Source organism: Amblyomma americanum, chromosome 3 (assembly GCF_052857255.1).
Source record: "Amblyomma americanum isolate KBUSLIRL-KWMA chromosome 3, ASM5285725v1, whole genome shotgun sequence".
Classification (NCBI taxonomy): domain Eukaryota; kingdom Metazoa; phylum Arthropoda; class Arachnida; order Ixodida; family Ixodidae; genus Amblyomma; species Amblyomma americanum.
This window is the reverse complement of record NC_135499.1, coordinates 52166884-52193652: the sequence shown is the minus strand read 5'-3', so window position 1 is coordinate 52193652 and position 26769 is coordinate 52166884. Positions and strand designations below refer to the sequence as shown.

At 45.4% G+C, this 26769-nt stretch overlaps 1 protein-coding gene across 2 annotated transcripts; it reads left to right on the top strand.

The window, feature by feature from the left end:
- The first annotated feature begins 533 nt into the window (after positions 1-533).
- On the top strand, positions 534-24162 carry LOC144122956 (uncharacterized). Of its 2 annotated transcripts, none has more exons than XM_077655902.1 (4): positions 534-689; positions 16496-16850; positions 18724-18924; positions 23615-24162. In XM_077655902.1, the coding sequence occupies exons 2-4, from the start codon at positions 16510-16512 to the stop codon at positions 23775-23777; spliced, it is 705 nt and encodes a 234-aa protein (XP_077512028.1). In that variant the 5' UTR covers positions 534-689; positions 16496-16509; the 3' UTR covers positions 23778-24162. The 2 variants fall into 2 exon arrangements, with proteins under 2 accessions (XP_077512028.1, XP_077512027.1); XM_077655901.1 differs by having other exon boundaries at positions 18715-18924.
- Positions 24163-26769: the final 2607 nt, after the last annotated feature.

The window sequence follows — 26769 nt, the reverse complement described above, 5'->3', positions numbered from 1 at the left end:
CACTACTACTAGGCATTTAAAAATATGAAGTTACAAAGAACCCTGCGCTAACAATTACAACGGGCCACAAATTTGGATCCGCACTGCTTGAAAACTTCACTGGCGGTGTCCAGCAAGTACAGAAGTACATGCGCTAACAACTTATTGATTATGCTTCAATTTTGCATTCCGTTAGTCGACTGTGCACTACAGGAGGTCAGTGTCATCCTCCCCGCGATGCTCTTTTCGCAGGCACAGAATCGATGCAACGGACTCTGAGCACTCGGCGACCCCTCGTGTATGCACGCAGACTTGTGAATGCGTGACACCGGAGCACGCGAAGACGTGCCACAGATACGCGACCCGCACGTGCCGGCACGCGGTTCCATTCAGCGGAGCGCGCGTCTCTGGGACGTCACCGGCGCGGCCACGCGGCCCGGAACGGACAGGCGCCGCTGACCGAGCGCGTCCCGCCGGCGGAAGGACACGCACGCCACACTGCGAGCCATGAACCTATATAAAGCACACAGCGACGGCTGCGGGAGGGCCTGTCTGGAAGACGCCGGTGGCTTGCTTGTGCGTGTGTACGAACTAAGCCTCAGTTGTGGTGCGGCGCCGACAGCGCACAGTTGAGTTTCTGCTGCCTGTTAAGGGATTAGTTCTGAAGACACAAAAGGAGTGGAGGCACGGGAGAATCTGTGCGCAGAAAGGTATGTGACGATGACCCTTTTATCTTGGCTCCGAGTATTGCGGCAATTTCGCGCATTTAAAACTTACTCGCGGTGTATTGAACCTCCCGTATGAACGCCCAGTTCGTAGACGTAGCACCCAACTATGTGAACAAACTGCCATTTCCGGCGTACTCAGCGTCAACAATTCTTTACTCGTCGCCTTTGCTGCGGAGGCGTAGCTGGAATGAGGAAGTCACTAACACAAAACCGGGGCAACATCGTCGCACTTACATGTCTTGACCAGCTGCAGTAAGGGTTGCTCCGGAACTGCACGATTTTATGTGCGATTTGCGCGCCTTTTCAGACATGCAGGGCTAAACGGCGCAGTGCAACAGGGCTTCTTCTTTGCGCGCCAACAATGTGCCAAAAACTCTGTCTAGTGAGTCTTCGAATTGCCGCTTCTGATAGACTAAAGGGCTTTCAAAATATCGTTTGGCAAGCACACTAGGCGTTCGCCAGAGGCTGCTTCCTGACAGAAAGAAGAAGCCGTGCACAGAAACGCGGGATCTGGAGTTAGCTGCCGCCAGAGATTTAAGCAGATATTAAATTTGGCCTTAGGAACAGTATCAGGCCGCGAAGAGGGAGAATATGGGAGACTTGAGCATGAAAGGGCACTGAGAACGGTGCCATTGAAAAGAACGCAGTATTTTTAAAGCAATTGTATTGCTTGACAGCCTACGCATAATTCTATTATTTCACTGACGCTATAAAAGTGGCTTGGTGAGCTTTGCTCGCGAATATATTCTGGGGCGCGTAAGCATTCCTGTTACTGCATGTCAAGAATGAGGTGATCTCACAGATTTCTGGCCGTTATTCGCAAGGAGGCATACTCAGCTCATATTCTCTTTTCGCTCTGTCGCGGTGTACATAAGTTCAGAACTCAATGATACTGAAGGATGTGTTAGCGATACTTCCTTATCACTTTACTCCGCCGAATTGAAGTTTTTGTGCTCGCATCATTGCCAGTAATCTTGCATGACTGGAATTTTTGTTAGCTTGCGCAAGTGTGCATAAATGTATATCTATGCGTTGGTGTGAGAAGAATAAAATAGTTTGTGTTGCGCCAGTCCTTGTGTTTCTCCCGTGTATGTGGTTCGTCGAATAGTTGGCGCATATCGTTCATGTGTATGACAATGAAGCAGCTCCGCGTAGTACGAGAGGATTATTCGCTCTATTAAAGCACATACTAAATGTTTAAAACCTTCGCAGCTTGAAGAACCACGGCCAGCTAGGGTTCTAGATGGACCTCCTAGTTAGGACCTCCATTAGAGGAGAGAAGGATTTGAAAGCAATACTCACTATTCACTCCGCCCTCGATCGCTCTCGGGTGGGTCACACAGTATTGCGGGACATGAGCTCGCCCCAGTGATTCACATCCTGCCGCATGTGGTAACCTGGCCAAGCCCCACTCGACCAATGATGACGCATTCGTCTACGAGCGTTAATCAAATCCCACAGGAAGCGTCGGAGGCGACAGCAGCGTCACTATCCGATTGTGCGGCTCACCATTTTTATTGTTTTTGCAAGTCCAGGATTCCTGGACATCGAGTTTAGTCTTGAGGCAAATGTGAAATATTATAAGATACTGTTATGGAAATATTCAAGGTAATGACCCAATGTTTCGGAGCGTAGCAAAATCTTACTTTCGAAGCTTGTCCACCGCACACAACGCGTAGATAATGCTGCCACAAGAACCAACGAAGAACGTTTCTGACAACAGCAAAAACGTTAACAGAAAAAAAAAACAAGCCTCCCGGGCGGAGATCTGCGGATGTATTCATTGTTACAGTGGAATTTTAAGATCTGTGAAAAAAAAAATTACCGGCTGTTTAGCTTGGGGCTAATCAAGAATTAACGGGTGTTTACACGATTAACCCTGATTTTGCATGGTAAATGTTGAGTTTCCATGGTTTTCCTTCGTTTGTGCGGGGTTACCTTGGTTTGTATATCGCTGATGTAAGTCAGCGTGATATTGCTTGTCTTAGAAGTGCTTCAGTCAAATTGGTCGTTTCCTACATTCATAGATTCCTTGAAGTCCTCATACTACTCCGGGCGTAGTGGTGCAGCAGCTAAGCGATCTGCTTGAACTGTTTTGATGGATGCGGACAAACAAAAATAGGGGTTCTTAAGTAACCTTAAGACTATAACGCGCGAGCATGAGAACTAACGTTGCTGCTGCATATTTCAATGCGTGGTTTCAGTTCCGTGTTTCACAACGTGGACAACGCGGTCACTATCAATGTATTTTTATTGAAACGCGCATAATCACGCTGACAGTATACCTTCGTCCAGTTCCCCTTCATACCTCTCTTCTGCTTCTTCGTCCATGTTGGTGGCCCAGATTCCGTCGACACCTTCCAACGAACCGATCGCAACCTGCTTGTCTCTCCCTTTTCAGGCTGCAAGGGAAGAGGCGAGACCTTGTGACGTCATCGGCTTCGCGGCCAATCACCCACTTGTCTGATTAAGCAAATCGTGAGAGAGAGCGACATTTTAATGAAGACAGGAGAAGTGTGCATGATAGCTAACGTCACCTGCTACTCTAGATAAAAGGGGAAAAGGAATGTTAAAGGGAATTCAGTCATACACAACATTCGCGCTCTCATAATTACATCATCAACATTATCATCATCAGCTTTACTACGCCCACTGCAGGGCAAAGGCCTCTCCCATGTCTCTCCAATTAACCCTGTCCTTTGCCAGCTGCATCCACCCTTCGCCTGCAAACGTCTTAATATTATCCGCCCATCTAACCTTCAGCCGCCCCCTCCTACGCTTACTTTCTCTTGGAATTTCACTCCTTTACCCTTAAGGACCAGCGGTTATCTTACCGTCGCATTACATGCCCTGCTCAAGCACATTTCTTCCTCTTGGTTTTGACTAGGATGTCATTAACCCGCGTTTGTTCCCTCACCCACTCCGCCCGCTTACGGTCTCTTAACGTTACACCAATCATTATTTTTTTCCATGGCTCGCTGCGCTGTCCTTAACTTAAGCTGAACTCTTTTCGTTAGCCTCCACGCTTCTGCCCCGTACGTAAGTACCGGTAAGATACAGCTGTTCTACACTTTTCTCATGAGGGAAATTGGTAAACTGCCATTCATGATCTGAGGGAAACTGCCATATGCGCTCCACCCCATTCTTATCCTTCTAGTTATTTCCCTCTCATGAACCGGATCAGCTGTCACTACCTGCCTTAAGTAGACGTATTCCTTTACCACTCCCATGCCCTTGCTGCCAATTGTGAACTGCTGTTATCTCTCTAGACTGTTGAACATTACCTCAGTTTTCTGCATGATAATTTTTAGACCCAGCGTTCTGCTCCGCCTGTCTAACTCATTGATCATGATTTGCAGTTCACCTCCTTAGTGAGTCAGCAAAGCAACGTCATCTGCGAATCGCAGATTATTTAGGTATTCTTCATTTACTCTTATTCTCAACTGCTCCCAATTTAGACGTCGGATTTCCTCCTGAAACAGGCGATGAATAGCATTGGCGAGATCGTGTCTCTTTGCCTGACACCCGTCCTTATTGGAATTTTATTGCCGACTTTTTGTAGGACTATAGTAGCTGTACAGTTGCTATATATATCTTCCAGTATTTTGACATCAGGCTCTTCTACACCCTGATTACGCAATGCCTGTATGACTACTGAGGTTTGCACTTAGTCGAATGCTTTCTCGTAATCAATGAAGGCTATATATAGCGGTTGGTTATATTCTGCGCAGTTCTCTATCACCTGACTGATAGTGTGAAAATGATCTATTGTGGAATTTCCTTTACGAAAGTCAGCCTGATCATTTGGTTGATTAAAGTCTAAAGTGGCCCTTACTCTATTAGCGATTACCTTAGTAAATACCTAGTAGGCAAATGGATAGTAAGCTGATCGGTCTGTAATTTTTCAAGTCCTTGTCGTCTCCCTTCTTATGAATTAAGATAATGTTTCCATTCTTTCAAGCTTCTGGTATGGTTGAGGTCATAAGGCATTGCGTATACAGGGTGGCTAGCTTTTCTAGAACGATCTCCTTTCCATCCTTCAACAGATCTGCTGTTACCTGATCCTCCCCAGCTGCTTTTTCCCTTTCTATTGCTCCTAAGGCTTTGTTTACTTCCACTTTCGTACTGGCGGGATGACGCATTGCTGTGCGCTACTGTCTCTCTCATTAACACTCTGATTGCATTGGCTACTGTACAGATTTGTGTAGAATACTTCGGCTACGTTAACTATCTTATCCATATTGCAAATGACATTGCCCTCCTTGTCTCTTAACGCATACATCTGGTTTTTACCTATGCCTAGTTTCCTCTTCACCGCTTTTAGGCTAGCTCCGTTCTTTAGAGCATGCTCGATTCTCTCTATATTAAACTTCTTCATGTCGGCTACCTTGCGCTTATTTATTAACCTCGATAGCTCTGTCAGCTCTATTCTGTCGGTATAGGGTTAGACGACCTCATGATTTGGCGTTTCTTAATCAGATCTTTCGTCACCTGAGATAGCTTTCCGGCATCCTGCCGAACTGTCCTACCGCCTACTTCTACTGCGTACTCCGTAATGATGGCTGTGAGATTATCGTTAATTGTATGAACATCAAGATCGTCTTCCTCAGTTGAAGCCGAATATCTGTTTTGCAGTGATATCCTGAATTCCTGTACTTTCCCTCTTACCTCTAACTCGTTAATGGACTTACTCTTCACTAGCTTCTTCCGTTCGCTCTTCGTCTAAGCAAAATCGAGACCTTACCATTCTGTGGTCGCTACATCGCACCTTTCCGAGGACGGCCACATCCTGAACGATGCCAGGTTGATGGCAGAGTATGTAGTCGATATCATTTTTGTATCACCATTGGGGCTCTTCCAGGCCCAGTTCCTGTTCTCTCGTTTGCGGAAGGTATTCATGATCCGTAAATTATTTCTATCCGCGAATTCGACTACTAACTCTCCCCTACTATTTCTAGTACCTATCCCATAGTCGCCTACCGCGTGGTCGCCAGCCTGCTTCTTGCCCACCTTCGCATTGAAGTCGCCCATCAGTACTGTGCACTATGATTTTGCGTTATTCGTTGCCGATTCCACGTCTTCACAGAAACCTTCAGCGGTCTTGTCATCATGGCTTAATGTAGGCGCGTAGGCCTGCACCACTTTCAGCTTGTGCCTCCTCTGGCGCCTAATTACAATAGCTGCTACCCTCTGGTTAATACTATTTAGCTCCTCTACGTTGCCAGCTATATCTTGATTAATGAGGAATCCCACACCTAGTTCTCTTCTATCCGCTAATCCGCGATAGCACAATATGTGCCCGTCCTTTAGTACTGTATACGCCTCACCAGTCGTCCTCACTTCACTAAGCCCTATGATATCCCATTTAATTCCCGCTAGTTCCTCGAACAGCACTGCTAGGCTAGCCTCACTAGATAAAGTTCTAGCGTTAAACTTTGCCAGGTTCAGATTCCAATGGCGACCTGTCCGGAGCCAGAAATTCTTAGCACCCTCCGCTGCGTCCCAGGTCTGACCGCCGCCGAGGTCACTTGCTCCGCAGCCGCTGGGGACTGTGGGCCGAGAGTTGATTGGTTTGTTCATAGGTTTTGGCCTAGTACTACACCATGGTGGCCAAATCCTGTTCCGGTGAGGGACTGCGTTCTCCGTTCTGGTCGCCGAGATCAAGCCGCACCCCAGGCCTGGTTATGCAATTCCATCGACACGCGGATTTTTTCTTTTTCAAACCCGTTGGAGAATTGCGCGGCACCAGGATTTTAACCCCGGTCTTCTTGCACGAGTGGCGGACGCTCTACCTCTATGCTATCGCTGCGCCTCTCTCATAATAATATAATCATAATCACACACTGATTATAGTCATAATCACACACTGCTGGATATTCAAAAGGTGTGTTTCAAACCCGTGCCCTCAAGGAAAAATAGCAAAGCTTTTGTCCCAGGCGCAGCCGAAGCCGAATCACATTTAGAAGTACATGCTCCAGGCGTAGGGCGCTGTCCTGGCTGAGTCCTAAAATAGTTTATAATGTCTTGCGGTGTGTATTACAATTTGCGGCAGCTGCGAACCAAGTATTCAAGATGATCGCGCACACTTCGTGCCAGAAAGCACAAATCACTGCTGGTTGCACCAGTTTTATGAATAAAGCAGGACTAGAAAGCGCATAATGTGATGTGCCACCGTGGGAGAGACAATTGAATGAAATTTAGTTCAAACAATTTATTTTTCACATGCCATGCTGCGCGGGTTGCTCACAACCCGGTGGGCAGTGTGTGATGATGTCATTAAGTCATCTGACCTTCGCTACGTCATAGCCTCCTCGAGCAATCAGCTACTATTGACGCTAACGAATGCGGAATCGCATGATGTCAAGTTTATTTTTATCACATTAACGAAGCAGCTTCCAAGCACGCGAGGAAAGGAAGAAATCCTTAAGGCATTGCACCTATCTGGACAGCACAGCACGTTGGTCGGCGCACGCATCAAGTGATGCTGCATGCTACATACGTGAAACAAATTTAACAAGCATCACTAGTGGCGCTTGCGACTGAGGAAGGTAGAGATGAGGGAATGGAGGAAGGCAGGGATCACTGAATGCAAACGAACAACGAAAAGGAGCAGGGCTACTAAGCGATGTTGGTGGAGGCTGCCGCAGCTGACGTCAGAAAGTCGTAGGCTACAGAGAACGCGCCAGAATGCCAAGGCCCGAATGAGCTCCCATTCCAAATGAGCCTTAGGCTCGGCTGCAGCTCTTCGAGCTCTAAATATTCGTCAAGCTGGGGGGTAAGTAAGAAACCGGTACAAAGGCTAACTACAAGTTCCTCTTTTTGCCACAGACAAAGGGATTAAAATACTCATTACGGCTCCTATTGTAAATACGTTGGATTTACTCGTGCTCGACGCAGGATGCCCGCACCTATAAAACTCGCGAAGCATTCAGGCTGGTCAGAGCGGTTAGCTATCATACTTGCACTAGACGGTGCAGGCCAGCTGAAATTGTTCGACCCGAACGTTCTGTGTGAGTCGTTAACTCGGCTTCTACTGCTTGTGACTGGCTCGTCGCCGGACATCCGAAGCAACTATCTGGGCCTTGTCTTCAGGCTAGACGTGGCACTCCAAGGCCACAAGCCCGCGCAACCGCACTTCCAGGCCTCACAGTGCTTCATTCCAAACTGGAGAGGAGGATAACACGATAGCTTTTGTTTACTTTGCTGAAGGCACAGTCGCATGGCATATTATATATATATATATATATATATATATATATATATATATGGGGTTGCGTTATGTCGGATAGACATAAATACATTTTTGTAGTAGGGTAGATTTTACTCTCTTGCCCTGTCCTCCATCACCTACCACTGGCTGACTCACCTCATGGCGTTCCGTATTTAATTATTTTTGTTTATTCTCGTACTAGTAGCGTTCTTGAAATGTATATTATTTTAGGGAGGAGGAGGAAGGTAAAAGTACAGGTATACTCTGTTTCATACATAGCGCGCAACGATGCCAAAGCCGCGCCTCTTCGCGCTGCCTATTTCCGCACCCGTGAAATAGTGATATGCGAAATGTACAGGCAAGGATCTATCGTGACACAGCTCAAATACCGTGACTGGCAACATCCTGCACTTCGTTTCATATTTTACTACATTTCTGTTCAGCCCATCATCGAGACCTCGAGGTGCAAGAGTGACGTGCAGCGGAGTGATGCATGGCTGGCACGCCTAATCGCATTGATTACATCCATGCCAAAAAAACTACCTCGCTATTAGTAAAAATTAAACCAAGAGGGGTTGGGTGACTTAACGCTTTCCTGCTTGTCCATGGCTTGCCGTACAAAGCATGTCTTTTTATACCGTTCCATGTTTTCGTCGAAACACTCATAGAGGCTTCGAGAAGTACGAATGATACGCGGTGGATGGATATGCTTTTGCGGGCGCACTACTTGCTCCTTTCAAGCACTAAGCCTACATTTCTGAGGAAGATGATTTTCCTTGACTAGAAAGGCCTATGAGGCCCCATTTGTTATCATCAGCGCGTGCGCACACATAACAGGCACATTTCAGGCGCGATTACTATTGTGGTTGGCAGTTTATGCAATGATAGGGCTTGTTATGGCTAGCGTGTATGGTGATATGGTTCGTTATCTGCGGAAGGAGTGCGTCATCTGCGATTTCACTCGAAATCTTTTCCATTCTGATCATTTTTCTACCTTGTCATTGCCTTGTGCCCTGCACTCTAAACACGAATTTGTAGGAGTAAAAACAGATCAAGCTGTCTCTAGCGCTCTTCCTTTGAGGGCCAGTGTATGGTGCCGAAGCCCAGGGGTAAACTTCAATCATTTAAAATTCTGAACACTAATCGTTAGCAAAAGAAGCGAATTCCCCCTCAAACATTGCGGACTTCTAGCAGCAACACAAGGATGCTGAACTGGGCAAGATACAATGGATGCATGTTTGTAAAACACCAGCGCGAAAGAAGTGCGGGACGGGAGCAAGGGAACGCGGACAAGCGCCGTCTCCCAACTGAGTTTATAATCAGGAAGTGTACAAATTATATAGCAAAGAACACACAAAAAGCTCATCAAGACAGATGAGGTTGAAAAAGCAAGTCAGAGAAAAGAACACTCAAAAAGAAGGGAAGGAAGAGTTTCAAATTTCGATTAGGTCACTACTGAGTCGAGGTCAGTAATCTCATTCTTAGTTACAGCAGTTGATGCGCCGCTTACGCAGTCGTCTGCACTTTTGATGTGGAAAGCTTCTATCATCTCGCTCGTGCGCTGGTCCCGCGCTTTCCCAAGCACAACAATTTTTATCAAAGAGGGGTTGACATTTGCATTTTGCGCAATGCTTAGGCAAGTTTTCAGGTGCATTAGGCCCTAAGCAATTGCTATGTTCGAAAAGCAGTTACGAATGCTTTAGCCGACGTCTCAATCCCCACTATTTGCTAACCTCAAGACTTCCCGTGCCGCGTTTAAAAGCCTCCCCCATTGCTAGCTGCATCAGTTGCAACGCTTTGAGGTGGATATGCCTCTGCTGCCCGGAGTAGGCATTTCGCTTAAGGTTGTCGCCACTGCCAATAAGAACGTTTTTTCTTAAATTTTGAACAAGCGCGATTCTACCAGTCCGCGACAAGTCCACCCTCCATAGCGTCGCCATGCTGGATTACTTAAGGCGCCCTCTCTAAGACGCGAAATCGCCCATAGTCAGAACGGTCATTCGAGAAAAGGTTATATTGTACAGAACACATAAGTACTTGAAACAAGATGCTATCGAAAAAGTTCAGCGATCGAGACAGTAAGTATTATCGGAAATATGAGGTTGGCTTTAGTGGTGGACAAGGTGTTTATTTCGAAAAATTCTATGTATATTTCATGTTTCGTGCCACATTATAGCCGCTTTGTAAATAAATACCATCAACTTGCTAATTTGCTAAAATGGACGCCCAGAGTGCGTTTATCTTCGGAACAAACATTGAATGAATGACCGAATGTAAGCCGCTATGTAGTACACCAAAGAAAGGAAATGAGAATTAACCACTTTTTTTTTACCATGAGTACAGAGTTGAAAAACCAGAACTCGGCTGTTTACTGTACTCTCTCAGTTACAGGCTTTGACTTCAAGGCACCTCATAATTTGATAAACTGCAAGACTCAAACCTGCGAGAGCCCCAGATCTTGAGTAAGCTGCATGGCATGCTGTTGAGTGCTTGCATAGGGTTCTTACCCCACATTGCCCTACTTTACCGACAGCCACCGTGGCAGTCGAGAGACCACAGTAATATGCTACTTTTTAATTTACTGGCAACCTAACTCCAGAGTGCTTTGTAAAATCATTATATGTTGGCTAATGGCCACAGATACAGTTGAATGCGTACGCTACGAGTTGTCATCTAGTTTATGAGTTACGTCATGAAGAATCAGAAGAAAATTTTCTGCATCATCCCCTCTATTATACCCCGTCCTTGCTGCCAGTAACAGTGCAAAATCTTTCCTGTTACTTTTAATATGTTATGCACAGAAATCAAAGGATTTGGTTATCTGAATAAAGGATCAAATGAGGCTCGTCGATTAACTAGGTTATGCACAACTCATATACACCAAAAATGTGCGGCTTGATTTTACTATGTGTGCGGAGCTATTGGCGTTCGTTCTTCAGTCTCTACAGCGCCAATATATTTTGACAGAGGTTGGCTGAGCCGTTTGTTCAGTCAAGAACGAGCCATGGACGTCATGTTCATTTCCTCATAATGAGCGTTTGTGCATAATAATCAACGGTAACCGTAACTGTGGCGCAACATATCATTTAATGATGTAGGCATGCCGGGATAGCTTGGTTACCTTCTTACCAGTGAGAACAAAACACTGCCAAGATCACTTGTCCTCTAATAAACATTGGTCCTCTCCTGTGATGCGGTCAAGGATTATGGTCTGTGGGCTGAGTCCTTGCCCTTAAGTGTGGGAGGCACACCTCATCCAGTCATACGTCTTGACTACTGACATCAGTGTGTCAGTATTGAAGCATACGATCTAAGAGAGGAGGTGGGCTAAATTCACGGCATTAGTTAACCGATTGTTTCTCATGTCAAAATAACAAACAATGACCAATCAAGCGCGCCTGGCTCCCCACGGGACAGGAGCTCGTGTCCTGTTTGCGCGTGTTGTCTTCTTTTACCGCCTTTGTAAATATTAGCTAGGAGTTTCAAGTTTCAAATTTATTGATTAACGCACACACTAATAATGAATACAATAAAATCAGTATAGAAGGAGGTCCTATAGTACACGACTGTCGGGGGACCTCCTAGAGCAAAGTAAGTGGGTTGAAATCGCGAACAATTGAAGGCAGTGTATTAAGCAATTAGCATAAATATACAACTTACAAAAATGCCATTGAAACAATATTATGTGTGAAAAACGGAACAAAAAGTATGTAATGTAGCAACTTTGAAGCATAATACAAAGAAAATGAAACTTTAAACAAGGATTACTACTGTTTACATGTGAACTACACAGCAAATGAATTAAATTCTCTTTAATGCGATGATGAAATCAGTGAGCAGTAAACGACGCTTTAATTTCACATGGTAAAGTATTCCAACAGGATATGCCGGCAAATATTGTAGTAAATTTTTCATAATTAGTCCTCACTTTAGGCAAAAGAAGATTATTTCAGTGTTGAAAACTACTAGGATTAATATTTGTAAGCTGATCAGTAAAGCTACCTATATGAGCGTGATGATTAATTAGCTTGTGCATAACGATGGATAATTTCACAATGAAAAATTGTTTAAGTGGAAGTATGCGCAAGCTATGATAAAGTGGTAAAGAGTGTGTTTAGAATGAACTTAATGACATGAGTCTGATGGCTTGATTCTGAAGGTGCTGAAGTCTTTCGATGTGAGTGAAATATGTAATTCCCTAGCTGGATAAACATTAACTAAGATGACTGTGGATATATGCATAATAAAATGAACGCATGATGCTGCGGTTGAAAATATGCACGTGTTTTGATTATGATATGAATGCCGCAGGAAACCTTATGCATGAGTGATTGAACATGGAGATGAAACTTCAAGTGCTTATCTAAAGTGACGCCAAGGAATCTCAAAGTCGGAAATAGGCAGAACATGGTTATCGAGTGTTAGAGATGGCGGAATATTTATCATCTTAAGAGGAGAGCGAAATAGCATGAAAGCTGTTTTTGGGGGGGGGGGGGGGGGGTTCATTTGCAGCATGTTGTTCTTGCACCATTGGCTAATATTATTTAGGTATATGTTAAGTTCATGCTAAAGTGCGGTGGTGGATCTGTCGGAAGTGTAAATGGTTGTATCGTCCACATATAACACGAATTTTGTGTGATTTAGTACTACAGGTAGATCATTAATGAACATTAATGAACGGGCCTAGTATTGATCAATGCGGTACACCTAGGTTTACCGCCTGATGTGTAGAAAAAGTGTCATTTATAACAATAACTTTGGATCGGTTACTTAAATAACTGCGTATGAACTGAAGAGGTGGCCCGAAAATACCAAAAGATTTTAGTTTATGAACAAGTATGCGGTGATTAATTGAGTCAAAAGCTTTTGTTAGATCGATGAAGATAGCTCCAAAAATTGATTCATTGTCAATGACTTGTTTGACATTTTCAATGAAATTTATCAGCGCTAGTTCCGTTGAACAACCCTGTCTAAAGCCAAACTATTGAGATAAAAGTTTAAATGTAGCTAGGTAGTTTATTATCCACGTGAAAAAAAGCTTCTCGAATACTTCGCTGAAAAAAAGAAGACAATTCAGATAGGACGGCAATTATTGATGTAGTCACGATTGCCTGCCTTTCAAATTGGGATAATTTAACTAGTGTTAAGAAAATCTGGAAAGACACCTGCCTTGAACATTTTGTTAATTATAATGGCCAGAACTGGGGATATATCTTCTGAAATGAGCTTAACTTTAGAAGTATGAATTGAATCTAATACTGCACCAGTTGTTTTGAGCGATTTCATGATTTGATGGACTTTCTCTGCTGACGTAGGACGTAAGTAAAAAGAGCGGGAGCAACCTGTCAAGGAAAGTAAAGTACTTACGTCCTGTAAACAGTGGGAAAAGTTAACCTGCTGGCTAAACGCACTTGCAATGTCACTAGGGTTATTATATGTTGCATTTTCACATCTTATCTTTGTGGGACACGTTTCACCACAATCAATGTTAAGAAATTGCTTAAAAAGCTAACAATTACGTCTAGTGTCAATTCCGTTTTTTAAAATGCGATCTTGATAATATTTACGCTTTGCATGTTTCAGTACCGCTGAAAGTGTATTGGAATATTTTTTAAACAGAGATCTTAAAGCATTGTTAAAAGATTGGGTTCTCAGCTTTTTTGGACAAATTGTTATTTTTTATAATAGACCAAATCATTGAGTAAGCAATCCAAGGATTTCTTGGTGTTCGGAACAAACGCACAGCAGGAATATATGTGGTGCATTGTGCAATGCATGTGGCAATTTTTGTTGAGAATTGTTCGAACTCTTTACTTGGGCATCCCTCCTCCAACTCAGAATCCCAATAGATCCAGCGGATAAATTGGACAAATTGTTCGTAGTTCAATGATGCTTTGTTGTAATTATTCACGGTTTTTTGTTTTTTTGAGCCTAGACATGCAAAAATGCGATTATGATCACTAATTGAGTAGTCAATTACTCCTGCTGTGTAATCAACATCCATATTTGTCAGTATATGATCAATTGACGTAATCAAGCCAGCTCTGTCAGATCGAGTAGGAGAAAGAAGTAGAGAAGAAATGCCAAAATTCAGCATGCATTGTACATATTCAAAACAGTATGAGCTGCTAGGGTTGAAAACATTAATATTTACGTCGCCACACACTATTATGTTCTTGTTTCCGTATGCCAAGGCATTAAGGATTATTTGCAACTTTGAGCAAAACTCGACATAAGACGATGACGGTGAGCGATAAACGCAGGCAACTACAGTATTGCGGTTATTCAATGCCAGCACAGAGTGATCAATTCCAAGCCAAATGGATGTGCATTGAAGTTCGTAAAATGGGCGTAGTTCAAATCACATCTGATAAACATGGCAGAACCACCACCATGGCAAATGTCACGACTGCAGTAGTCAGAGACATAGTTTGTCAGCCCAAATAAATTTAAATAATTTTGAGACAACCATTTCAGACAGACAGATGAAGGAAAAAGAGTGGTATAATAAAGTAAGTAATGTTACAAGGAAATCATGATGCTTGCGTATGCTGCGGATGTTAAGGTGCAGTAATCGTGGCAACAGTAAATGCTCAAAGGTGTTAAGGTGGCAAGAACAAATGCTCATGTGAATGTGATAGATGACAGAACAGCTGTAAGTGCCGACCTGAAGATGGCAAGGTCCGCACCACACGAGATGCGATAGACCGTGCTCTTATCAGCTTTCCTGGCTTCGATTGTGCAGTTATCAGTCCAGAGGTACTTCCACTGCTATTCCTTTTTGAGTTCGCGTGGACGCCCAAAAAGTCGTTTTAGTTCAGGTGTCAGATGGTCATTCACATACAGTGGCCCCTCCGAGCTTTGCGGGAACCCGATATCGACTGTGGACAACCTAGCCTTCCTTGCTTTAGCACAAAACTCAGTTTTCTTTTCTTTTGATAGGAACCGAGCGATAACATGGGTGCCTGTTTTGGCAGGAACGCGATGTGCAGTGTTGAGGTCAGAGGGGTCTACAGGACAGCCAAGTTTGTCACCAACTTCTTGAACAATCAATACCCAGCTTTCACCTTGCGTCGCAGGGACACGTTTTACCTCTATGTTGTTTAGGCGTGAGTATTGCTCAGGACCAGATATGCGCTGGGTCAGTAGATCGTTTTTTTCTTTCAGTGCTTCGTTTTCTTCGTTGAGGGTTTCGCTGTTTGTTTTTTACTGTTTAGTACAGATCAGTGAACGTGGATAGCGTTTCCTTCATCACGGTCATTTCATATTTCATCCCGAAGCGACTGAATTTCTTTTGCAAGCTCGGCACAAGACGGCAGGATTCAACCGTTCCTACAGTCAGTTTACGCAGCAGTGGCAGCAGCAGATTAGGTCAATACTTTAACAATGCGAACAAAATAATAATACACCAACCTGAATGAAGCAATTCAGAAAGGAAAACAGTAGCGCCGAAAAACACACAGACACAGTAGAAGATCGACGTAGGACGAGCGCTAACTTCATCTGACTTTATTCCTTGAAAAGCGAGCAAATATACAGTAAAATCTAGGCATATGCAGACTGAGATCTCACGTGCGATCAACAAAACTGTTCAAGATATACAATCTCAGCTTTAACAATGTTCACAGATCTATCGCTGACATACTTTTTTTCTCTTTTTCTGGTGTGGTACGCCTCTAAAACCTCTCGTGCCTTACTGTCACCACTCCTGCCCAGAACATTTATGTGATCAAGTCGTGGTTCACACTTTTTACATTGTTTGCAATTTTCTCCCGCCGAATGTTCAGCCGCTCGGTGACACACCTTGCACTCGGCGCAGTGTATGGGTAGATGCGCTCCTCCTACTTCCTTGAGCGAGCGCGCATGCTCTGCTGCACGGTCATTGATGCACCTGCCCGTTTGGCCCACATAGGCCTTTCCTCAGGTCAGTGGTATCTCATACACCACACCGGTGCAGCACTTCACAAAGTGTTTTCTATGTTTTTTGCTGCAACCGTTCCTCTATCCATCGCTGGACTTCCGTCCAACGTCCAAGTCGCCAATTTCCTGAGTGAAGCATTTGAGGGGAATTATTGTCTGTAAGCGCCGCTTTCCGCAACCACTGCTGCTCAAATGACCGTTGCCACAGTAAGGTTGTGGCTAAAAAAAATTACTTCGCATGGTGCCTGGAGAGGAGGTTGGAGCAGAAGCAAATACAAGTCACTAGTTATATTCATTCAAGGTCTTTATGGTAGACAATCTTTGATCCGCACAACATAACAGCTACGAAGCGAGACTCGCCGGCCGAGTAGGTTGGAAGTCACCTGGGTTACAGCGTTCGCATCAAAAGTCGTAGCAGCAAGATCTTATCGTTCTGTCTTTTGCGGTCGTCACTTGCCTGGTTAAATCGCGTCTGAGTCGGGTCGCTGTAATTTCTGATACCAGCACAGACGGCGTCGGGAACGAACACTACATCGATGATCTAATGGAACAAGAATTCCTCTTAGTAACAACACTTCTGACCCACCCTTGAATAGAATCTTCGACGGTCACCTGTGTTTTTTTTTTCTTTTGTTGCCAAACATGCCTGGTCCTGTAGAGCGGCTTGTATCTATGCGTCACCGAGACGGTTGGCCAGAGCTGATGGAGCCCGCAGCAGCCGTGGTGTGCACCGTAGCCATCCTGTTCGCCTCTTCACCGGCGGCATGCACTGACACCACCCCAGCGGAGACCAGCGGCCTGCCGGCGTTGTCGTACGGTAACCGCACGCTAGCGGGAAGCCAAGCTCAGCCGGCCAACAGAGGTGCGCTGATGGCCACCGCACTGCCGGCCACGCTGGGACTGGGCGGCCTGCTCTATGGACTGACCGTGCTGCCAGCGCTGATCGCACTGTTTGGCAGCGGTGGAGCTTTTCCCTTGACCGGATTCCTGGGGAGCCTCTTTAGGGAAAAAAGGTAGGCGCATGATAAGAGAGCAAATAATAGCAGTCATTTACGCTATCGCGGAAGGTCACTTCAGTGATAGCTCTGCCTCATTATAAATTCAGCTGCTCTCAAAAGAATATTTCTTGAGGAGGTCGTAAAACTGTTCGTTGCCCTCGCTGTGGTCTTGGTAAAAAATAACTCCATTACTCATTTCCTCTTGAAGCCTGTTCCCGGTTTGATGCTCCTCGGTACCACGAAGCTTGTACTACAAACCCAATCACTGAGAACACAGCTAAGAATGTGCTGGGGCTCCAAATTATTTAATATTTTGCTATAGCATGTACAATCGCGGACAAAAGTTGTGTACTCCATGTAGCGGGAGCCAGAGCAACGGTTGGATGGATGGATGGATGGATGGATGGATGGATGGATGGATGGATGGATGGATGGATGGATGGATGGATGGATGGATGGATGGATGGATGGATGGATGGACGGACGGACGGACGGACGGACGGACGGACGGACGGACGGACGGACGGACGGACGGACGGACGGACGGACGGATGGATGGATGGATGGATGGATGGATGGATGGATGGATGGATGGATGGATGGATGGATGGATGGATGGATGGATGGATGGATGGATGGATGGATGGATGGATGGATGGGTAAGTGAGTGGGTGGGTGGGTGGATGGGTGGATGGATGGATGGATGGATGGATGGATGGATGGATGGATGGATGGATGGATGGATGGATGGATGGATGGATGGATGGATGGATGGATGGATGGATGGATGGATGGATGGATGGATGGATGGATGGATGGATGGATGGATGGATGGATGGATGGATAAGGCTGAACTTTTTAAATCGGGCGGTGGCTCAAGCCACCTAGCCATGACTTATGAAATGGTACTCTTTTTGTTTTTAGCCACTAATCAGATAACCTTCGCTTGGTTACTTCTATCCGCTTAAAATCTACTTTCCCTTCACTGCCCTTAAACCCCAATGCCTTGAATAAATCAGCCCCGCTGCTTTCCGCTGTAGGGTGAAGCCCTTTACAGAAAAGTGTCAAGTCTTCGGCCGTTTCCTCCTCCTCTCCGCACGCAACGTAAACGTGTCTATCTCGCGGTATCTAACTCTTTATATCTTAGTCCGCAAAACTCCCGTCCTGGCCTCAAACAACAAAGAAAGAGCTTCTCCTGCAATTATCATAGATATTTTCTTTGGTGATTTCCTGCTTAAAGATCCTATATGTTCCCAGTGCCGATTACGTCAGCATCCCTCTTTTCCACAGAGCTCCCTCTGTTTCATTAACCTTTTTCTTAATCGATAGTTGCTGTTTTGCCCCCCTACTGCTGTCCAGATATTTGCTTGTCGATTTTCTAGTTCGCTTTCTCCATTTCGTGTCAACGTTCCCCATGTACAGGTATCTGAAAACTTTCCTAGCCCACTGCTTTTCCGCTATTTTTCTCAATCGCTCCTCAAATGCTATCTTACTACTAGCTTCTCTGCTCTCGAAACTGCTTCGCAACGCCATCTACAGGCGCGCACCTGGGATCGAGATAGCAAATGGGACCCCTTTATTATCTGCAGGCATGTCGCTTGACTGGTTTCAATGTTTCGTGCTTTAGATGGCGATAAAATGCAGTTTTCAGTTGCTCCGGCTCCCGCTACGTGGTGTACAGCACTTTTGTCCCGCTAGTACATAGCTTCGTGACACAGTGTTCCGGCTTTATGAACTTGTTCTCGTTTACCGAGAGTATCAGATCGCGTGCTAGATTCGAGCTGTTTATGGTACGTCAGCCAGTGGCTGAAGCTTCGTAATGTCTACGCAAGTGCCTCGCACTGGCCGCTGACGTTGTATCGACGGATGGGTTCCGGAGCGTTCGCAGGTCTTCATCGGACGACAGCGCCAAGGCCAAGAAGGACGCCAGCAATCTCCTGGCCGTCTTACAGGAGGCTCTGCAGCGCTGGGACGGTGCCAGCGACTCCTGCCGCAGCATGTTTGTCTGCCAGGTGGCCAAGGAGGCGCTCAATGCCGGATATTTACCCGACATGAGACCTTTCGATGGACTCTTCTCGCTTTTCCTTGGGTGAGAAATGTGCATAGCGAATGAAGAAGAAAAAATGCTGTGTTTAGGTAGCCTGTATCAAAGTATTGCTGCTTCCCGAAAATGCAAAGCATTACATGATATTCAGGTATGTGAGGTTTGGCGTCCCCTAAAGCCGCACAAGCGCTAAGAGAGATGGCTAAGGTGAGATCACTATGCAATTTGGACCTACTAGGGTTTTTTAACCTGCACTCACATCACACAGCATAGAGGCGTTTTTCATTCCACCTGCATTAGATGTGGCCTCCGCGACAAGTATGGGATCGTCCAACTTTCGGCTCAACAGCCCTACGTCATAGCCACTAGGCCGCAGCACCAGGTCGTCGTCCGAGGGTTGAGTGTATATCGTTTTTTTCTGTTTTGTTTTATATGCAGACTCATATATTTACATCTGCTATGATTTGAAACGCCACTGACCTGAGGCTTTTTTCACATCAAAGTAATGCTCCTCATATTTACCGCTGGCAGTTCGTTTCAACATTCATTCAATGCGCACACATGCCTATGGTGGTTGATTTAGTTGTTGAATCATTTCAACTTTGATCCCTTTCTGTAGATAGTGACGAAAAGAATATCATCATCAGCCTGAATGTGCACACTCACTGCAGGACAAAAGCTTCTGCCATATCTTTCCATTTACCTTTGTCCTGTATGTGCCAGCTGCGGTCACTTTATTCACGCAAACTTTTCAATCTCATTCGCCTGCGTAACTTTCAGGAGGCCTCTGCTACGCTTGCCTCTTCTTGGAATCCACTCCGATACCCTTAACGCACATCGATTATCTTACCTGCTCTGTACATGCCCAGCTCAAGCCCATCTTTTTTCTTGATTTCGACTAGGATTCATTAACCGGCATGTGTTCAGTGACCTACTATGCCCTCTTTCTGTCTTGTATCCTTACGCCTATCATTTCTCCTATTAGCCATCAGGAGCAGCCGCAGAGGAGGCTTTGCGCAGCAGCTCCGTGAACGCGCGGAAGCGCCCTGCTCCCCGCCGCGCCGCTGCTGACAAGCGGCGGTGGCGGCCTGGCAGCTCTGTCACGTTCTACTCTTAAAGGCGCAGCTGATGAGTCCTCCAAGGTTTCCGTTAGCCTCCACGTTTTTGCCGGATAGGTGATTACCGATAAGATATAGCTCTTATATACTTTTCTTTTGAGAGGTATGGGCAAAATGCTATTCAAGAACCTGCCAAATGCTCTCCACCCTATTCTTCATCTTATAGTCTTTAAATCTCGTGATCTCGTCCTTCGGTCACCACCTGCACTAAGGGCACGAATTCCCTTCCCACTTTCAGCGCCTCGCTACCAATCGTAAACTGCTCTTTCCTTCCGGGGCGGCCGAACGTTACTTTAGTTGCTTACGCATTAATATTTCGACTCACCGTTCTGTTCTGCCTTAGTGACTGACCATGCTTTGCAGTTCATCTCCTGAGTGACTTAGCAAAGCAATGTCGTCAGCGAGTCGCCGATTAATAAGGCATTTTCCATTAGCTCTTATCTATATTTATTCCAAATCCACGCTTTGGATTACCAACTGTAAACAGGCAGTGAATAGCATTAGCCTGACACCCTTCATTTTTGTAATTTTATCGATGAGTTCGTGCAGGACTATGGTGGCTGTGCAGCCTTTACAGATATTTTCCGGCAGTTTTACATAATGCTCACATACACCCTGATTCCTTAATGCTTGCATGACAGCTGATGTTTCGACTGAGTCAGATAGTTTCTCGTAATCTATGAAAGCTACATATATCGGAGCTGCTTACATTCTGGGCAATTCGGTATCACTTTAGTGATAGTATGAATATGGCTTATTGCGAAGTAGCGTACAAGAATGCTGGCCTAATCATTAGGTTGGTTAAAGCCTAAAGTTGTCCTGGCTTTAATAATGATTGCCTTAGTAAAACATCTTGTAGACAACAGACAGTAAGGTGATCGGTCTGTAATTTTTCAAGTCCTTGAGGAGGCCTTTCTTATGAACTAAGATGATGCTAGCGTTCTTCCAAGCTTCTGGTGCGCTCGAGGTCATCAAGCATTGCGTGTGCAGGGTGGCTAGTTTTTCGAGCACGATATCCAACCCTGTCCTTTTAAAGATTGGTGTTGCCTGATCCTCATAAGCTGCTGTCCCCCTTTTAGAACTGAAGGAGCGCTGGAGGAGGGCAAAGCGCCACCCTCTAAAGGAGTGGACATATTTCTTCTATTACGGAACTTACGAAAACCAAAAAGCTGCAGTGGAGCGAAGAAACGAACCGCGAAGCATGGCGTTACCGATCTGGCGCGCTCCTTCTTGACTACCACGTGTTTTTTTTTCTAGCAAGGTATTTAATACACGTAGTTATGTATGTACAGAAAAGAGTTATACAGGGCATTAAATATAGAATCCCTGCGATGTGATTACCTTTTCAGGCCTCTTTCTGCAGGAGGATAGTGTCTCGTTAGTCGTGTCGGCAAAGTGACAGTCGGGACCAGTTCCGCACTAGAACGCCGACGTGGAGTTTATTCGTGCTCGTTTTATACCCGCGAGGGGAAAGGGCACAGAAGTCCCGAGCATGCGCGCCGCTGACATAGAAGGCGGGCACGCGTCGCACTCGGCTAACCTAGGACGCCGGACCACGTCGCACTCGGGTTACATAGTGCGCCAGACCGCGTCTCACTCATTTTACATATATGACACAGATAGTTCACCTGTATGCGGGTTGTCCGTTTCTTTTTTCGTGATTGTTCAGATCTGATTATTAGACCATTTTTGCAGTTTAAATGTATGACCCTCTTTCCAAACTTAATGGTTTCTTCAAATTTTACTGAGCACCACTATTTAGTAGGCTTTATGCAGGAAGTTAGTTCGTTTGTGGGGTTTTTGACGGTTTTTTTGACAGCTCGATTTTCTAACGAGTACTTATTTTCTGTTTCGCGTAATAGACTATAAATTTGGTTACGGTGCTCTTACAGCCGCCATTGTATCGTTCTGTGTACATTCGCCTCTAGGGTCATGGTGCTTTAACTTGTGTGGGCAAAATGCCGATTTCTCCTTGCACTCAAATGTATTTCTCTAAACTACATGTCGAGGCTTTTAACACGTGGCTCCATAGAAAAAGCATTTTTGCCTGCTATTACTTGTCGTCTCTGCATTGTGCCTAAAACCATTGAACCCTGTGTTATTAACTTCAAGGACGCACTTTTGTTTTTGGATGTGCTGCAAAAGACGCTAAAGAAATTGTTTTAAATTCCTACAGTGCACGTAACCTTGCGGCTGCTCAACCTCATTAAGAACCCAGTGACATGCATTTCCTCCCTGCACTTAACAATTAAGCCTGTCGAAAACGCGCATGTTGCACTGCAACGTTGAACCTATTGTTTCGCACGGAACCCATTTTAGCCGAATGATGCTCCAACTCATGGACATTTATGATGAAGGATACTTTCGACCAGACTCGTTTCCGCCGTTGATGCGTCGTCTATCGTAGCCGGCCTTTTTTGTGTTGTTCCCCGTCAGGTTAGTGCAGTGGGAGCCACTATATGAGAGCTTTGTAAATAATCTTGACTACCGCTGAGACGAGCGTCTGTGCTTTTTAACACACGTGTATGCTTTTTTCTGAGTCTCGCCCTGGATGCCTGCGTACATTTTGCAAACTTCTGCTCTTTAACTACACACACTGCTGCAGTGTTGAGCTGGCAAAGTTCAGTAAATGATGAAACAGTCCAGGCAACACCTGCACGCTACAGGAAGTCTTCACTAAGGAGGAATTTCATGGTACACGCATGGAATGTTGAACACTTGCCTTTCTTGAACGAAACGAGTGGTGGCCAGTTGCGAAATTCTCTGCATTAAAAATTATTTGTAGCTTCAGCTCGGCTCTCGCTGAGCATTCACACCATAGTAGCCCTAAGATATTAGGTATTTAGAGTGATGTTTTGCGGCTAATCGAGAGGGTTTACAGTATCGGGCTACTTTGAAGCAAGGCTCGTTTCTGCGAAGCGTTTTTCATCGTAAGATCTCTGTTTTGCATCAGATGTACTAAAATGTGAATGGCGGCTTCGAAGACAATAGAAATTTCGCACTTAGCAATAGAGCTATGTTTCGGAGACACTGCAACAGCTAGAAGCCATTGTGCTCTCTTGAACATGTAAGGACCTGTATGCCTTCGCTGAATGGTACTTGTTAAGAACATCTGATGAGGCATATCGCTATTTCGAGTGCCCAAAAAGAGCCCTTTATTTACGTACGGTAGAATCGGGGACCAGCCTTGTTTGTGTGAGATGAGGATGACATGTGAGTATACAGCTCCGCTGCATGACACGAGCGAAGAACATAAACATCCTCCCACTCCTGGCCATACGGAGAGAGTGCACTGGCAGTTGCACTCTTCGCTGAAGGAGGCGATTCACTCCTTCAAGCAGTTTAGGCGTTAAAAACTGCTGCTAGAAATGGGACAGTAGCCGTTATACTCTTATCCGATAGAGTGCCAATTCTTTGAGCGTAGCTGCATGAATCATACATGCAGGCTACTCATGCGGGAATCCTGCTGCTGGTGCGTTAATCATTGACATGAATTTATACATGTCTCTGTCTGTGCTCAAGGAGCCTTTCTCACCAGTCATGTTTAGCGACTTTCGAGCGTCGCATGAAGAACGTTGTCCTTGCTAGATTTTCAACGAAAGATGTTCTTCCTTCAGGGACTATGGCAAGTCGCCGTCCACTGGCAAGGATGCCAAGGCGCTGTTCCCGCACCAGCTCTTTTTCCACGCAATGCGAGACGGGTTCCGAGGCTGCAAGGCTAAGCACGACTGCGATGCCCCGCTCCAGCCCCCTCGCTACCCGCGCACTGGAAAGCACTGACAGAGACCGTGAATCCCTTTCGGTGTTCCTTCCATATGTGGTGCAGAGGTGCGCCTGCGTCAGGGTTGTACACTATTTATTACTGAGAAGCCTACTCTCTACTCCCTCATCTATTTCTCCTTCTGGTGTGACCTCATTTCAACAGGTGTGTATACGCATGTGACAGTCACGAAACAACACATTTCAGCTGTCACGAATAAAAGGAATAACTCCTGCACTCTCCGCACACAAAACCTAAAAATCCTACGCCACGAAACTGCGCCACGACAGAGAAATTGAAGTATATATCCCAATCAAACCATTTTTCAAACGAGTATCTGTAACTTCCCGCAGTGATATACCTCATAAAAATCATTTCATAATAATGCTATCCTCAGATTTCTGCGTCGAGGAAATAAAAGAGACAGCAGCCTTCGAGCTCTCGGTGTCATTTGAGTTATCCTTGTTGTTTTGAAATGAGATCGTGGTCTATCTATTCCAGCTTCACTGATGTTGATCTTGGTCACTGCAGTGTCGGGATGGAATACCTAGCACGTTCTAGTTACTTACTGTGTTAATTTTCTCCTAATGCATGTGTTTTAGATTACAGCCCACCATAAGATACGCGAGATTGAACTTGCCCCCTTCTATCTCCGCGGCCGTATTTTTGCCGCCCTTCATTATATCAAAACTAAACTAATGTCTTTGTTTGCATAAGAACTCTTCTCAGTACGAAGACGGGGTGGTTGATATCCAACACGACATTTGATCAAATTTCCTAAAGCACGAATTCTTCGTGGAAGATTTGAAAAGCGTATACACGACACAATAAATATTTCAACACCGCAAAGTTTATGAAGAATAGAATAGGCAAGACTGCCAGCTCATGTGTGGCGCGATTCCTTGCGACAAAAGAAAACAAAACCGTGTTTCTCGGCATCGGGAAGGAACAGCAGCACAAGCTCCAAACAGTAACACTGGCCGAACACTGCATGCGCACACGCACACGCGCGCACACACACACACGCACGAGCGAACGTGCACGCACCACACACGTACGCACATACGCAGGCACGCACGCACGCACACGCAAGCAGGGGGTGAAGATCGGAAGGATCCGGTAGAACATAAACGTAATTGAGTTTACACTCGGTGGAAAAAGAACTGTCTTTATTCTAACGCTTCGGCCAGGGTCCGGCCTCTGCAAAGTTCACTCTGACGAAGGTTTGACCGGGTTAGCCTCGGTTACCCTCGGCGCTGTGGTCCAAATAATTTTGCCTACATCACGCCAAAATGCATGCGCTTTCGAGAAGCTTGCAGGCAAAGCAACCTCTTCGGTTCACCTAACTCGCTGAAATAGGGAAAAATTCGTTGGAGGCACTAAGATATCTCTTAACTGCGGGAAGGAGTAAGCCGTTTGCGAATCATTGCAGTGATTTGAATTTGCCGCGCTTGAACTCATTTCACAACAAAGGAGAAGAGCAGCTGGAGCGAGGGTGGCAGAGAGATCACGTGACCTTGTGATCATGAGCCATTAACGGCTATCGCCTTAAAATATGATCGGCCAGAGTGCCGGGGTATTCGCGCTTGCTAAAGTTAAAAACTTATTTGTCTTTACGCTGTGCTACACGCCTCTCGATAAACAAGGAGCCTAATGGTAACACTTAAAAAGGTTACTATTCAGTATTACGTAACCAGTCTGCCAGTTAGCACGCCTTAGGAGTATTCTGATGTACTTCACGGCTAACAATATGCTATATCAAAGAAATCGCCTTGGCAAAGGTAGGTTGCGGGTTCGACTCCCGCTACCGCCGGCCCACCCAGTCGGTTTTTTCTGAAATGGGTACCAGCGTCACTCCCGGCCAGGCGCTCGGCTCTCTGAGGGGTGTGAGATGCTTGGAGGAGCCCGCGCCCTCAAATCCCGTCGCCATTTGTGAGCACTCGTTAAATCGCTCTTAATTCAAAAAGCCTATTTTTAAAATTTGTCTAGTCTTAGGGGAAACACCCCCCTCTCTCTCTCTCTCTACACACACACACACACACACACACACACACACACACACACACACACACACACACACACACACACACACACACACACACACACACACACACACACACACACACACACACACACGCACGCACGCACGCACGCACGCACGCACGCACGCGCGCGCGCACACACACACACACACACACACACACACACACACACATATATATATATATATATATATATATATATATATATATATATATATATATATATATATATATATATATATATATATATATATATATATATATATATATATATATATATATATATATATATATATGCGGACAAAGTAAAGGAATTGAGGGGCTCGTTTGACAAACATGCAGGGAGCGAAGTCACCGAAACCAAGGTGCATAGGGGAATGTTTAATTTCTTTTTATGTGTTGTGCTTATCAGTGGGATAATACTACTTCGATTAATCTATCGCTTAAAGAAAATTACATATGAAGCAGCAGAAGAAACAACCATGCCGCCGGTGGGATCCGAACCCAGGACCTTCGAATATCGCGTCCGGTGCTCTACCAACCGAGCTACGGCGACGACCGTCCAATCTGCTGCTCTCGTGGGTATTTTTGTTTATTGGGTGTAAGCGAACCTTGAGAGTGTTCACCAGTGCCACCCTCGTCCATAGCGGCGGACGTAGCACGTCATGTAATACCGCGAGTGTGACGTGGAACGTCATCTAACGGCGAGGGCGGAAACTGTGCGAGAGCCCTCCTATGCTACCTATGGCATCAAGACTGCCAGAACTGAGACCCTCGTTAAGCTGTTAGCAGACAAGGTAAAGGAAATGAAGGGCTCGTTTGACAAACATGAAGGGAGCGAACAGTCACCGAAACCAAGGTGCATAGCGGAATGTTTATTTTATGTGTTGTGCTTATCACTGGGATAATAATACTTCGAATAATCTATCGCTTAAAGAAAATTACATATAAAGCAGCAGATAAAAGAACT